This window comes from Vidua macroura, chromosome 20, assembly GCF_024509145.1.
Source record: "Vidua macroura isolate BioBank_ID:100142 chromosome 20, ASM2450914v1, whole genome shotgun sequence".
Taxonomy (NCBI): domain Eukaryota; kingdom Metazoa; phylum Chordata; class Aves; order Passeriformes; family Viduidae; genus Vidua; species Vidua macroura.
The window spans coordinates 10,828,920-10,843,047 of NC_071590.1; the positions used below are offsets into that span (position 1 = coordinate 10,828,920).

Below are 14,128 nucleotides of genomic sequence, written 5' to 3' on the forward strand. Positions count from 1 at the left end.
AAGATTAGTTACAGAAAAAAAAAAAGAAAATCTACCCAAACTTCACTGAACTCTGGCTCTGCTCTGGTCCTGCTTTGTGCTTACTGCTCATTTAAATTCCTGGTCTCCCCTTGAGTCAGCTGTGTTTTGTGTTTCATCCAGTTCAGGGCATGTGACAGAAGATACAGGATGTGTTTCTTAGACTTCTGCCCTTAATTTATTCGTTTTGTTTTCTCCATGCCACATTTACTAAAATTGGAAACTCTTTTGTGTTGCCACCTACAGAGCTCCGAAGGTTGGGGCTGATGAGCAATGTCACAGCTGAAAGTCCTGCGTCAGCTCTCAAAGCAAGAGTCTGGGTTAAGAAAGATGCAATTGTTAAAGGACATTCAACACATTCACGTTTGCTTTTGAGTCGGAAGTGGGGTTTAAGGACTGGAGGATTCCAAGCTTTTGTTTCACCAAGCAATGAGACACACTTTTGAGTTTCCCCTTCAAATAAAGTTCAAAGCCTTTTATATAGCTTGACTCCAGAAGTTGAAACTTAAGGATAAAGGCCAAATATTGTGAAATTTGTGATCTCATTGTGAGAATAGGCAACGGGGAGGTTTGTTTAGGCAGAACTTTACAGGGAAATTCCTGGGTAACTGGGCTAAGTATCCTGGTTTTGTTTATTAACCACAATTGCTGCAGACTTACCCTGGAAACATTTGAATGGGGGAGGAGAGAGAGACACACTTCAGTTCTGTGTCAGGAAATACCAGATCATTTTGTGTTTTCCAGGCTCTTGTGTCTTTTGTGTCTGCCTGATCTGAGCCTTATCACTGTGGGGCTTTGGTGTATTAAGATGTAGAAGGAGTTCTGCACAGATATCTCTCCAGGCAGGATATGGGTAAAGCTGGTTCTCTGATGAAGGAAAAACTGCTTGAGGAGGAGGCCACTATCTTTGTCCAAACATTTCTTTTTTGTTCAAATAAAGAAATAATTTTCCTCACTGTTTCTGCTGTTCATTTCAGTACTGAAAAGCCAAACATCCTTATCTGACTATTTTTCAGGTTTTAGACCTGTTTTATTTCTGACCCTATTTTTAATGAAAAAGTTAAGTTTCATTAGTAGCTTTGCAAAAATTTTCCACAAAGGGAGGAGTATTTTGATCCCCTGTAATCCTAAGTGGAATAGCAGAGGATGACCAGTCCTGGAAGTGCAGAGCACACTCACACCCCAGGCAGGGGAGAGAGCAGCTGTGGGCACAGCCAAAAGGAGTGAACCATGAGTCAGCCCAGGCAGTGAGACAGTGCCACTGCTGAAAGTACACGACAGGTGACACTCTTATTTATACACAGAGAGCAACAAAAGGGGTCTCTCGTGTTTTCCTGCAGAGAATACCAGAGGAGCTGACCCTGGATGCCTTACTAGAAATGAATGAGTCAAAGGTGAAAGAAACAATGAAGAGATGTGGAGCCAGAGATGAGGAGTGCTCCAGGCTCAACGGGGCCCTGAGCTGCCTGCGGAGGGTGACGGAGTCAGGTACAGACTGCCTTGTTGTCCTGTGGCACTGGTGTCCCAGCAGCCCAGCCCCATCTGCTGCCTTGCAGACACTGTTTGGGCATGTTCTGTGACCAGCATACGGCTCTGGCATGTGCGCAAAGGTGCACTGATCAAACCTATCTAGAGCTGTCAGCTGGGTTTGGTTTGGACATCGAGGGAGATAAATAAATGGAAATAAATATATAGAGAATCCTCTCCTACTCAGTAGACCATATCCTTATTAACCCTTTCTGTTCAGAGTTGTGTCTAATGCTCCAGTTCATTCTCCATGGGTCAGCACGCATCCTTGACTTACTTAAATACAACCAGATTCCTTGTAGGTGATGCCTTCCCCAAATATTGCCAGTTCAGAGAGAAACCTTCCGCTAGCACTTCCACAGGCACTGTAAAATCTGTTTGTACAGGAGCCTCTCCCAGCAGACTGGTACTCACATGCACCACATCTTTCTTTGTAGCAGTTATCAATCTGTCACTGAAAGGTGATGTTTCCTGTTGATATTATGACAGTTCATCCATTTGCAAATGGTAAAGATTAGTTAATGGAAAAAATCAGCAAACAGCTCAGTCTCATGTTTCCTTTTTTCTAATCTTTCTTGTCCCAGGCTGCCAGGCTGTCAAATATTTCCCATCCACACTGTATAACCAGCCATTGCTCAGGAGTTATGGCATTCACCTCTTAGAAATAAATGGCATTTTTAAAAACCCAGGTGTATGTCTCTCAAAAGCTCAGATCGGGCCCTGTGCTGAGTTTTCCCAGGCTGGGGCCCTGCCGAGGCTCAGGGGAGATCATTGCCAGGTGAAATGGGCAGCCAGAGCCCTGCCCAGGAGCGCCTGGGAGCCCGGAGCAGCCGCCGGGCTGGGGCTGGGCTCGGTGCGCGCAGGGCCCTCCCTGCGGCCGTCACTAACGCTGCTCCGTTGGACAGCAGGGGAGCTGAGGGACGATGTGCCGATGGCCCTCCCCGAGCGCCGGGACAGCTCCTGCTCGCAGCCGGACCCCGCCTGGTCCCCGAGTGCCCCGGCCAAGGGCAGCCTGCAGCAGCCGCGCTCCGTGTCCGCATCCCCGGCCCCGCCCTGCGAGCCGCCGGCCCCGAGCCACGGGCCCTGTCCCTCGGCAGAGACCCTGCTGGAGCCGCTGGTGCTGCCCGCGGCCGGGGGCAGGCCCAGGACTCCGCACAGCATCACCGTCACCCCCCCGGCCACGCCGCAGCCCAAGCGCCGGCACCGCCTGAAGCCGCCGCGGACGCCGCCGCCCCCCTGCCGCAAGGTGTTCCAGCTGCTGCCCAACTTCCCCGCCCTCACCAGGAGCAAGTCCCACGAGTCTCAGCTGGGCAACAGGATAGACGAAGTTCCGCCAATAAAGTGAGTTTCCTCCCCGACTGGAGCTGGGGCTCTCCCCGGCAAAGGTTGCCCTGTGTCAGCATGAAAATACTGTCAATGCAGCAACCTCAGGAGCCTGTGCAAAGCCAGAGGTGTCTGTAAAGCTGACGGCACATGCTGCTCTAGCAGTGTGTACCTGTCACAGGAGTATCAGTGCCTAAAAATGTATCTCTTTTCTTCTTTTTAGGTTCGGTAAGACATTCTCACAGGGGTGTCTACAGTGCCTTGCTGAGAGAGAAGAACCTGTGCTTACCAGCTCCCTGTTGGCCATCCCTTGACAGCCTCTGGAGGTTCTCCACGGGCCCTCCTATCCCAGAGCTTCTGTTAACTGGGCAGGAGCTTGGCCTGCCACAGAACACAGGGTTTGACTTGGTTGCACCTGGTATTTTCTAAGATGACACAAGCAAGGCAAAGGAATACTGATGTTTCAAGGGTTAAAGCCAGGGGGTGCTTATCTATGACCTCAGACAGCTGGCACAGATGCCTCTTGGTACAGGAATCTCACATCTAAACATATAGTGGCTTTGGATATGCATTGCCCAGTGTCTCTGCAATGAAGTTAAGACACTTTCTGAGGAAGCTGCAGCATGTGCTGGAATGTGGGGTGTTCCCCCTGTGCTGAGGAGTCTGTTTATGTGGGTGATGGCTGGCAGGAGCAGGGCTGGGTTTCTCCAGGGCCACTGGGAGTTCTAGCCATCCTGAGGTGTGTCCCAGCCACAACCTGTAACCTTGGAAGCTAATGGAGAGAGACTGGAGCAGCTTGGAAAGTGTCCAAAAGTGTCTGAGTATTAAATGCAAGTATGAAAGTCCAAGCACTGTACATATAGCTAATGCCCTTTAAAAAAAAAAATCTCAGGAATTACTTTCAGAAATAGAAAGATGGTAAAATGAAAGTGCCAGCAGAAGCCTGAACATTTCCCTGGGCAGAGCGAGATAATTGGCACGATAAATGAAAAAGGCATTAGAATAAACTCAAACAGAAATGAAGGATTTTGGTGCTCCTCCTCATATAGACCTAGTGGTTAGGGTGAAGTGTCTGCTATGGGCTCTGGTGAGTCCTGGACAATCAGTGAAGATTTAACCATCTGACCCGATGTTAACAGCCTTCTTTACTGCTGTGCTGGGATTGTTTGGATGGCCACGCTAGGCCAGCAGCATTCCTTGGAAAAGCAGCTAGCCATTCCAGCCTTTTCCAAGAGGCTGAGGATCACAGATGCCTTTAGGAGCTCCCTGGACTAATGATAAAAAAGACTGTGGTGCCATCTATGGTCAAGTGAGGAGACTGGCTCTGAGCCAGCCCTTCTGCTGTGCTGACACTCGCACATTGGGGTTTGCCTCGGATGTGCAATATTTCTGTAGATTTCGTTCAGGAAATATGCCAGAATTCTGAGTGTTGGAGAGTTTTCAGGAAGTTACGTGCTGTAACCACTGGCATGCTGGTTTGGCATTTGGAAGTCTAGATCTCCCTTTCTGCACTTAGCAGAAAGTTAAGTGAGCTCACGTGTATGTTTATTCTTCTGGGTCATGCTGACCCTGTCTAGAAAATTGAGATAATTTTCAGTGAAATAGAATATTCTGAAATCTACTGACACTGCAGGAAAACTGGGTGATGGTATTTGTGGTAAACCAATTGGGAATAACCCAATTAGAAGTAAAGAGACTTTCTGCTTTAAGAATGGCTTAGACCTGATCAGATGGACTTCTGTAATCCCTAAACGTAAAACATCATGATTTATCCAATCATATGGAAACAAATACAAGAGCAACTTCACAGGGGGCAAATCAGTCTGAGCTGTGCTCCTGTGACTCCTCATGCTGGAGGTGCTGACCTGGGGCAGTGACTGCTCAGTTTCTGTGCAGGGTGGTGAGCACATTTGAGCAATGCTTCCCTAAACCCTCCTCTTGTTCTCCATCAGAGCTCTCCCAGGGATCCCCCCAGACGGTACGAAGAGACTTTGGCCTGGCTGTGACTCACAGGTGAGCAGCCAGGGGCTGGGTCTGGCTGTAATTCACAGGTGAGCAGCCAGGGGCTGGGTCTGGCTGTAATTCACAGGTGAGCAGCCCAGGGGCACAGCCCAGCAGCCCAGGCAGGGCTGTGGTGGCTCAGGGCTCTGAGATGGGTTTGGAGTCGTTTCGAGTGTGTCAGTTGTCAAGTTCAGCTACCTACAAATGTTTATTTTCCCTTGGACACAAACTAACATCAGTTTTCCCTCTCTTGTCTCTGTTAGGTTCTCTACAAAGTCCTGGTTATCTCAGATTTGCCAAGTGTGCCAGAAAAGCATGATGTTCGGGGTGAAGTGTAAGTACTGCAGGTGAGCACACAGGGATGGTCTCCTTCAGAACAGCCTGGAACTGGACTCACCACAGCCTGCAGTAACTCATGTCTCTTGATGTGATGCACTTTTGGCAGCAGCGTCATTTTTTCAGTCCTTCTGGCCTGGCAAAAGGATGCTCTGGCACAACTCACCCTTGGAGCTGGCAGCTTGACACATGAATGAACCAAATTTGTTTCCCTGTCACAGGCTTCCTACCTCATCCTGAGCAAATCTTGTAGTGGGAGCTGAATCCCTAAATAACAGCCAGGATATTAATTGTTGCTTCTTTCTCAGGCTTCTTAGTCCAGAGGACTGAGATTTTACTACTTCATGGTTGCTGGCTGAGAGTCAGTGAAAAGTCAGATGCTAAGATATGTTTGTGGTTTCATTAGCCTAAATAATAGGATTTTCCATACAAATGCCTGCTGCTCTGGGGCTGAGCATTCCAGAACTCCTTCTGAGATTAGCATAAGAATTACAAATTAAGGGTAGGTTTCCTCTTTCTGGGAAAGAACAAGTTGCTATTTAACATGTAATGGTTATCTTTCAGATTAAAATGTCACAACAAATGTACTAAAGAGGCACCTGCTTGTAGAATATCCTTCCTTCCCAGTAAGTAATTTTCTACAAATTCTTGACATTTCAATATAATTGATGGTATGGAAAGAATAAAAAGTCTCATTAAAGCTGTTTTTCTCCAACCTGTTTTTCAGTAACAAAAATAAGAAGAACAGAGTCTGTCCCATCTGATATCAATAATCCAGTAGACAGACCCACAGAACCCCAGTTTGGAACTCTCCCCAAAGCACTAACTAAAAAGGTACGAGGTGGCTGAAGCATGTCCAGAGTCCCTGGGGAGCTGCAATAGGGAGAGGTTGGATCTCACTGGTTGGAGTGAGAGCTTTCACTTTGCAAGACTTGAATATGAGACATTTTCTCCCTGTAAAACAGGGGCTGTGCAGAGCTCCAGGTGCTTATTCAGAAAAGCAATCAAGCCTGGGAACAAGTTCCCTCTATCTGTTGTCCAGCAGACACTGAGGGGAACTCCTCTTTCCCTTTATTGTTCTCTCACAAGTGTCTTTCTCTGCTTTGCAGGAGCATCCACCAGCAATAAACCACCTGGACTCCAGCAGTAATCCTTCTTCTACAACCTCATCCACTCCATCTTCTCCAGCACCTTTCCAGTCTTCCAACCCTCCCAGTGCGACGCCGCCCCCAAACCCGTCCCCCATGGGCCAGAGGGACGGGCGGTTCAACTTCCCAGGTAAACAAACTCCTGTCTGGCAGCAGGCTCTGCAAGAAGAGGCTGACCAGGAATTCACAGGGAGTTGTAGGTTTCTGAATACATGGTTGTCCCTTAAACAAGGTGTAGAAGTGTATCTTATTATCTGATAAAATGAAAATGTCTTTCTTACAAATTTTTAAAGGGTATCAGCAAGATATCTTTGCAGGAAACTGATTATTGAGGAACATTACTCCTTTTCCTTTTTGGAAAAGGATGGAATAAAACCCTGTTTTTTCTCCTCCTTTCCCCTTTGTGCTGTACAATGCATGCTGCCTGCAATGTGTGCTCACCAGGGGCTTTCAGTCAGGAGGGAGGTGCTTGCTGGAGCAGGCTGTAAAAATGAGAACTGGAATGAATTACTTTACCAGACCCTTCCAAAATATAACCCACAATCAACACCGATTTTTAAACCACTGTCAAGCAGGACTGGTGGAGAGAAGTTTACCCTTCATGCCCTATGGATTGAGAGCCCCAGTGTGCAGCTTTAAGCAGAGCTGAGAGGGGCAAGTATCTCTGACAAGGGCAAAGATCTAAACAGTGAGAATAAATGTAATTCCTTTGACCTGAAGTCACATGGTGCTCGGTAGCTACTACATCTGGCCTTCAACATTGCTGAATTTTGCATCAGCTTCTGACCTGTGAATTTAAGTTGCAAAAAGGACCAGAGGCAAGTAAGTGTAAGGATTCTACTGCAGCTACTTTGCACTGGGACAAACTGCTCAGATTCACTGAAAAAATAAAAAAGGAGGATGGCTCATGAGTTTCAGCTTCTGTGGGGCAACCTCTGCAAAGCTGAGACATGAGATCACATCACACCTGATGTGGGCCTGCCTTGCACATTCCTGGGCTCTCCCTTTGTTCCTGCTACTAGGGATCCAAGTGTGGTGTTTGCCCACGAGGCTGTTTGAGAGAGGTAGCACAGCTTGTGTTGGATACCTGTCATCTGTCAGGGCCCTCCCAAAATGCATGTGCTGAAATTCCCCCCAGCAGGCTGATAATGCACTAATCTGTTCCCAGCAGTGACCTGGGACTAATTCATTGAATGCACATGAGGCACTTACCGATGATCCTCTAACTTGTTTGTGTTGTTTTGTTTTCTTTTTCTCCTGGTATTTTTTTTTTTGCTGTTCCTTTTTTACAAAACCCCAATTAATTAAAAAGCTGCCTACTACCTTCAGCATAGACAACAGTTTATCTTCCCAGGTGAGTTGATTGTTTTAATTCTACTAACCAACTTCTACTGCCGAAACATAACTTGTTTGTAAACCTCTGCATCCTGTCCAAGAACAATCATTCTGCTTTAAAAAAAACTATCTAAAACAATCCAGACTTTCTCTTATCTCAGTGTGTACTCAGGCCTCTCTCCCCTAATCTGAGGTAGTGATGTGATTTTTGTATTGAGATGGAACTTTGAATATTTAGCTGTAGAACATTTGTTTCCTGCTGTGGATTCTATTCACATCCATGTTCCTCCTTTCTAAAGATTCACTTTTATGGCTTCATGCCTGGCCAAAAGGACTTTACAGATAAGTGGGGGAAATGGAAGAGGACTGAGCTCAGCCAACATGCAGGCATAGGAGAGATGAGCAGAGTTTTAAATCAGTAAAAGTATAAAATCACTTTGTCTGTGGTTGAGTTTATAATTCCTAAATAAGAAGCAAATAGTTGCTATTGCAGTGTTAAAACTTGCAGTCTATAGGAGATTGAAGTGTAGAAGATGTATCATAACTGTTTCTACTTTCCCAGAAATTCCCAGTCCTGCACAAACAGCACAGCTTCCAGAAACTGCTGCAGACACTAAGTAAGTGGAGTTTTAAATACTTTTATTTGCACAGCATTTACCTGGTAATCCTCAAGTCAGCCCAGAAGCGCTATGTTATGGCCAAAACCAGATTTAACACCTGAGAATTCCCAGGGTAACTTTAGTCAGTGAGGGTGATGCTGGTATTGCCAGTTTTATAAAGCTGAATATGACACTTAACTCTAAATGGCACACTAAAGAGTCCAAGCCTTTAATATCTAGTCCTGGTTGTGTGAAGGGTCAGATGAAGCAGAATTTGGAGTTCTGTAACTTGAAGGGCACGGTGCACTGAGCTGCAAGCAAACAGCTCTTTCAGGATCCCAATTGCAGGGCATGGAAAAGCTTCCAGCCTGCACTGCCAGCTGCTCCACTGCAGGTGTTTCAGGGGTAGGAATGGGAGCACCTATTCCTGGAACACAGTGCAATAACAGAGCCATGCCACTGCCAAATCAATTCCTGCCACTTAATTATCAAGAATCACTTCCAAGTCTTTGTCCCTCATTTGCCAAAGTGAGCTAACAGTCCTTCTCTTTTACATGGAGCAGGAGTTGTATTTTTCTCTGACCTCTGTAACTGTCAGGATCTGTTCTGCATTGGCTCCTTCTGCTCCCTAATGGCAGCACAGGCCCCCATTCCCCAGTGATGTCAAACGTTTTCATTGCTTCTGTTGCAGCGCTGCCCAGCAGCCGGGCACGGGCGGAGGCGCACGGGAAGCACAGGTGGGTTTGCTGCTTTGCCCCGGAGCTCTCTGGAGCAGCCTGTGCTGCTGGGCTGCTCTGCCACCCCTGAGGGACTGCGAGCACACCTTTCCCTTCCTTGCTGTGGACAGGTGGAGGAACCAGAGGCGAGTAAGTCGGAGCCTGAGGACGATGAGGATGAGGTGGAAGATTTGCCCAACCGGCGGCCACACCTGCAGGGGATGATCTACCGCAAACCCAGCCAGACCAGCGTGTACCTGCAGGAGTGGGACATCCCCTTCGAGCAGATCCAGCTGGGGGACCCCATTGGCCAGGGCCGCTGGGGCAAGGTCTACAAGGGCAAGTGGCACGGGGAGGTGGCCATCAGGCTGCTGGAGATCGACGGCAACAACCAGGATCATCTCAAGCTCTTCAAGAAGGAGGTGATGAACTACAGGCAGACCCGGCATGAGAACGTGGTGCTGTTCATGGGAGCCTGCATGAACCCCCCTCACTTAGCAATCATTACTAGGTGAGAGAGAGATCTTTCTATTAGTTCTACTGGATATGTATTGTAGAGCTAGCTAATGTTCTCATGTATAAACATTTCCTGTAGCTTCTGCAAAGGAAGGACGCTGCACTCCTTTGTGAGGGACCCCAAGATCTCCCTGGACATCAACAAAACCAGGCAGATAGCACAGGAGATCATTAAGGTAAGGGCTTGGTTATGCCAAGGGAGCCACTGGGTACGGCTTCAGCCAGAGCTCAGAGCTGCACATGGGACTGGGAGCTGCTCCCTCAGCCTCTCCCTACACCTTCCTGCACAGGGGCCCTGCCCCCAGTTACAGCTAATCCTTGACACTGGAGTTAGGAAGGGGAAATGTGTTAGAAAGAAGAGTATGCTTGGAAATAATAAAACCCCAAAAACGTTTCCATCTCTGCTGTATTTCCCAGGGCATGGGGTATCTCCACGCAAAGGGGATTGTACATAAGGATCTGAAATCCAAAAATGTCTTCTATGACAATGGGAAAGTTGTGATCACCGACTTTGGATTATTTGGAATTTCGGGTGTGGTTCAGGAAGGAAGGTAAGTGGAGGTTTCAGTGCTTGGTTCCACATCTAGAATGACAAATGGTCAAATAGGGAAACATTTCCTGCAGTGCACAAGAAGCATCCATTGGTTTAGTGCACACTCAGGTTGCACTGTACATGTTTGCTTTGTTTTCCTTTTGAGCAGAGTTCTTCCAACAGTTGCAGTAACACAGCTAGAGAGTTTGGATTAAGACTCAGAGCACAGAACAAACAGACCTTAAGCCCAGGAAGGAGCTGTGAGTGTCAGGCTGACACATGCCTATTTGTTAGAATGGCAAGAAAATTAGAAAGAAAACATCAGCAAAAACATTGGAGTAAATAAAGCCAAAGCATCAGGTGCAGCACAGATATGGCCTCCACACCAATGTTTAGTCCTGCTTCTTTCTTTTGGACTCAGGAGGGAGAATGAACTGAAGCTGCCTCATGACTGGCTGTGCTACCTGGCTCCTGAGATTGTCCGTGAGATGGCCCCAGGGAAAGACGAAGACAAGCTGCCTTTCTCCAAAGCTGCAGATATCTATGCCTTTGGGTAAGAAAGGAACACCCAGGAGTACCATGAGAGCTTGCTAAGTGAGACTGGCTACTGGCCTAAGCCTTCCAGTCAGTGCTCCCCTTCTCTCAGACTCAGGATTCCAGCTGGGACACATTTTCCTCACCCATTCCACAAGTCATGGGTGGAAGGGGTTTGCTGCATGGCCTTAGGCACCTCCCAGAGCTCAGCTGAAGCAGCTGGAACAGTGCCAGCATTGGGTACTTTGTCAGGAGCAGGCAGAGGCCTGACATGTCTGTTGGCATTGCAGGACCGTGTGGTACGAGCTCCAGGCACGGGAGTGGCCGTTCAGGACCCAGCCTGCAGAGGCTCTCATCTGGCAGATCGGCAGCGGCGAGGGAGTGAGACAAGTCCTTGCCACTGTCAGCCTGGGCAAAGAGGTCAATGTAAGTACCTCAGCTGCAGGAGTCCCTCATACAGCTGTTTGTCAGGGAGAGAGGGGCTGCTCCAAGAGAGTTATTATACTCGTAACTCGAAAGAGAAAAGGCAGGAAAGAGAAGAGGTGAGAGTGGGAGACCAGGTTAAGCCTGTGCCCGTAACTGTGGTGCAGAAATGAACATCCCCAGCACGGGACACTCTTGGGTTCTGACAGAGTCCAGGCCCTCTGTGAGCAGCAGTATCTGCCTGGCCTCACACACACCCCAGTGCTCAGACAGTTTTCTGGTCTGCACAGTTGACCCATGAACTGAGATAACAAGCCACCACTGTCCTCTGCAGGAAATCCTCTCGGCCTGCTGGGCCTTCGACCTCAGCGAGCGGCCCAGCTTCACTGTCCTCATGGAAATGCTTGAGAAACTGCCAAAACTGAACCGCCGGCTCTCCCACCCAGGGCACTTCTGGAAGTCTGCTGAGTGAGTACCTGCTGCTGGTCACAACACTGATGCCATGCTATTTGCTAACTGATCATTTCTGAGCTTTGTTTGCTTTCCTGGGGCTGTCAGACCTGACAGGGTGGGAGAGCTGCTCCTCTGCTTCTCTAGTTCCTGGGAAATGATGTGACTAAGCCATGAGCCTCAGACAGTTCATTTCCTACTTTACCATATTCACCTTCCTCCAGCAGCTGACTGATCCCCCTGTTTGGTGTCAGAGAATATCCATGACAGCATTGGGAAGGGCCCACACTGACCCCAAAGTGGTTAGAACTTCCCCTGTGATGGTAATGGCAGGTACTGCCTGAGGAAGGGAGGACCCAAGAACAGGGCACTGTTTCCCTCTGAAGGGGTTCAGACTGCATGGGTTTGAGGCCACAGACATATCTGTGCCCAGTGCCCATTCACCATGTCCTTGGCTCACTGTTTGTTTTTATCTCCTGAACTGCTCATACTTACTTTGTCCTTGTTGTGATGTTAGAACCACCCAAATTCTTGACACGGGAACTGTCATGGCACTTCGGTCTAGGCTGGGTGTGGGGGCTTTGGAGTTTTGGTTGAAAATTCTGCCACTTCTGTGCAATTTCCCCCCCATTTGTACCAGATCCCTGACACACCAGCCATGTCCAACAACTTCAAACTGCAGAGTGCTTCCCCCAGACTCTGGCCTCACCCTCACAAAAAGAACACGCACTGAGAAGTGGAGCTCTCCCCCACCTCACCCAGATCCTTTCACTGCACTGCACTAACCCCTGCTGCAGCCTGGTTGAAGCTGTACAGTGTGTAGTTCTCAAGGGCTTGCTTTAAATAACTGAAAACTAACTCTCATGGTGTCTTTTTCCCTTCCCTCCCATATTTCTTTGTAGGTTGTAGCTACTGGTGCAATAATGGGCTCCACCTTGCATGCTTCCATGTGTCGTATCCTAACCGGCAACTTGGACAATCACCTTCCATTAAAAAAGCAAAAACAAACCACGAAATTAACCCATGGACATAATCAACACTTTATCCGAGTTCTTCTCTCTGCCTTTCGCTTGGTGTGGGCTGTAGCTTCAATAACCACTCCTGTCTGCGAGACCTTCCTGGCTAACACCGGGCTCCTCTGCCTCGAGCGCCCAGCAGCTGACATCCTCGGGGAAGGGCGCGGGGACCCGCTCTGCCTGACCAGGTGCACACCACGGGCAGGTCCTGCCTGCAGCTCAGGGCTGTCCCCAAACTGCTGCGCCTCGTGCGTGCCCTGCGAGGCCCCCAGCCCCTCTGGGGCTGTGTCCTTAGTGCTGGAGCTCTGGGGCTGCGGGTGACAGGGACTTTGCCACAGCACTTGCCCTGCAAACCAGCAGGAGCTGAGGCCAGGCCGGTTCTCCCTCGGGCACAGAGCCAGCACTGGAGCCAGGGTCAGCGCTTGAGTGGAAAGGAGGATGATCCTTGCTCTGCTTGGAGCAGCTGAGGGTCCTTTGCCCCCTGAGAGCCAGGCTGGGGCAGTGTCTGGGGCAGTGTCCAGAGCAGGCCCACGTGGGTCAGCTGGGATCAGCTACAAAGGCGTGTAAAAGAGGAGGAAAGAAGAGCACCCTTCAGCTCCTCCCCTTGCACATCCAGTGCTTGGAATGTTACGGTTTGCTTCTGTTTACATCCCTGGTCAGCAGAAGGACTCAATGCAGGGCCTCGGCAGAGTCACAGCTACCACAGCAAACATGTGCCTTCTAGAAAAGGTCTTTTTTCACTGGTTTGGAGGGGAGAGGACAGGGACAGAGGAGAGCACACACCAAGGGGGTTTCTGCTGTCCGAGGACAAGCTCCCACATAATTCCCTGAGCCTCCTCAAGCAAGCTCTGAGCTGAAAGTGCTCCTGGCTCTGCCAGCAATGTGAGAGCAAGGGGATAGACCCCTTTATGTGTTTGTAGAGCCTGGGGAGGAGCAAATGGGTTTGGGTTTGTTCTGTTGGGGTTTCTTAACCTGTTCATGTACCTTGTGAAAACTCCCCTTTCTCTTACAAAGAAAATTCTGTCAGTTTTTCCTTCCCTTCTACTTCAAGAGAAGCAAGTGCCCACTGAAAACCAATGTCAGGCTTCTACCCACGGTAGAGACCTGGGAAAACCTTCCTGCTCCTCCCCCTTGGGCAAATCAGATTGTGCAGTTTCTTCCCACTGATGAGGTTTGCATGAATAACTTCATGTGTTTGCTGCTGAATTACTCGAGCATCTCTTGGGTGAGCTGCAGCAATGTGAGAGCAGAACCAAACTGATTTCAGCTCCTGTGATAGGGCGGTAGCTTTGTGAGATGAATCGTCAGTAACTGTTTCCCCCTCCCTTCTCCTCTCCCTCCCCACTCTCTGCAGCATTAACAGTAGCAAAGTTGTCCTGCGTTTTGAAAGATTTGGCTTGGGAATCCTGGAACCGAGTAACCCAAAGCTCTAGGCCGGTGTCATTGTGACCGTGCTGGCTGCCTGCTCCCCCACAGCACCCGAGACCCTCCCTGGCTGCTCCACGCCGAGGCTGGTGCGGCCCCACTGAAGACCATCAGCTCAGCCCCGTGTCCTGCCTGAGCACCAGCAGTTATTTAAACAATGTTTACATGATACTTTTGTGTGAACTATATTTTTTTAAACATAATAAACAGTGAATCAAGTTGAACTACA

The 14,128-nt window shown here is 48.9% G+C and overlaps 1 protein-coding gene across 2 annotated transcripts in view; it reads left to right on the forward strand.

Moving 5' to 3' along the window:
- Positions 1-14,128, forward strand: part of KSR1 (kinase suppressor of ras 1) — a 49,277-nt gene extending 35,149 nt beyond the window's left edge. The window contains exons 3-20 of one of the 2 annotated variants that reach the window (XM_053995280.1): positions 1,359-1,506; positions 2,451-2,886; positions 3,092-3,096; positions 4,821-4,881; positions 5,133-5,216; positions 5,770-5,831; positions 5,933-6,039; positions 6,315-6,483; positions 7,666-7,707; positions 8,251-8,305; positions 8,979-9,024; positions 9,135-9,514; positions 9,599-9,695; positions 9,937-10,070; positions 10,473-10,604; positions 10,876-11,011; positions 11,343-11,476; positions 13,829-14,128. In XM_053995280.1, coding sequence (XP_053851255.1) covers positions 1,359-1,506; positions 2,451-2,886; positions 3,092-3,096; positions 4,821-4,881; positions 5,133-5,216; positions 5,770-5,831; positions 5,933-6,039; positions 6,315-6,483; positions 7,666-7,707; positions 8,251-8,305; positions 8,979-9,024; positions 9,135-9,514; positions 9,599-9,695; positions 9,937-10,070; positions 10,473-10,604; positions 10,876-11,011; positions 11,343-11,476; positions 13,829-13,907 — 2,307 coding nt within the window. In that variant the 3' untranslated portion in view covers positions 13,908-14,128. The remainder of the gene's footprint in view (positions 1-1,358; positions 1,507-2,450; positions 2,887-3,091; positions 3,097-4,820; positions 4,882-5,132; positions 5,217-5,769; positions 5,832-5,932; positions 6,040-6,314; positions 6,484-7,665; positions 7,708-8,250; positions 8,306-8,978; positions 9,025-9,134; positions 9,515-9,598; positions 9,696-9,936; positions 10,071-10,472; positions 10,605-10,875; positions 11,012-11,342; positions 11,477-13,828) is intronic. The other variant, XM_053995281.1, reaches the window with a different exon arrangement.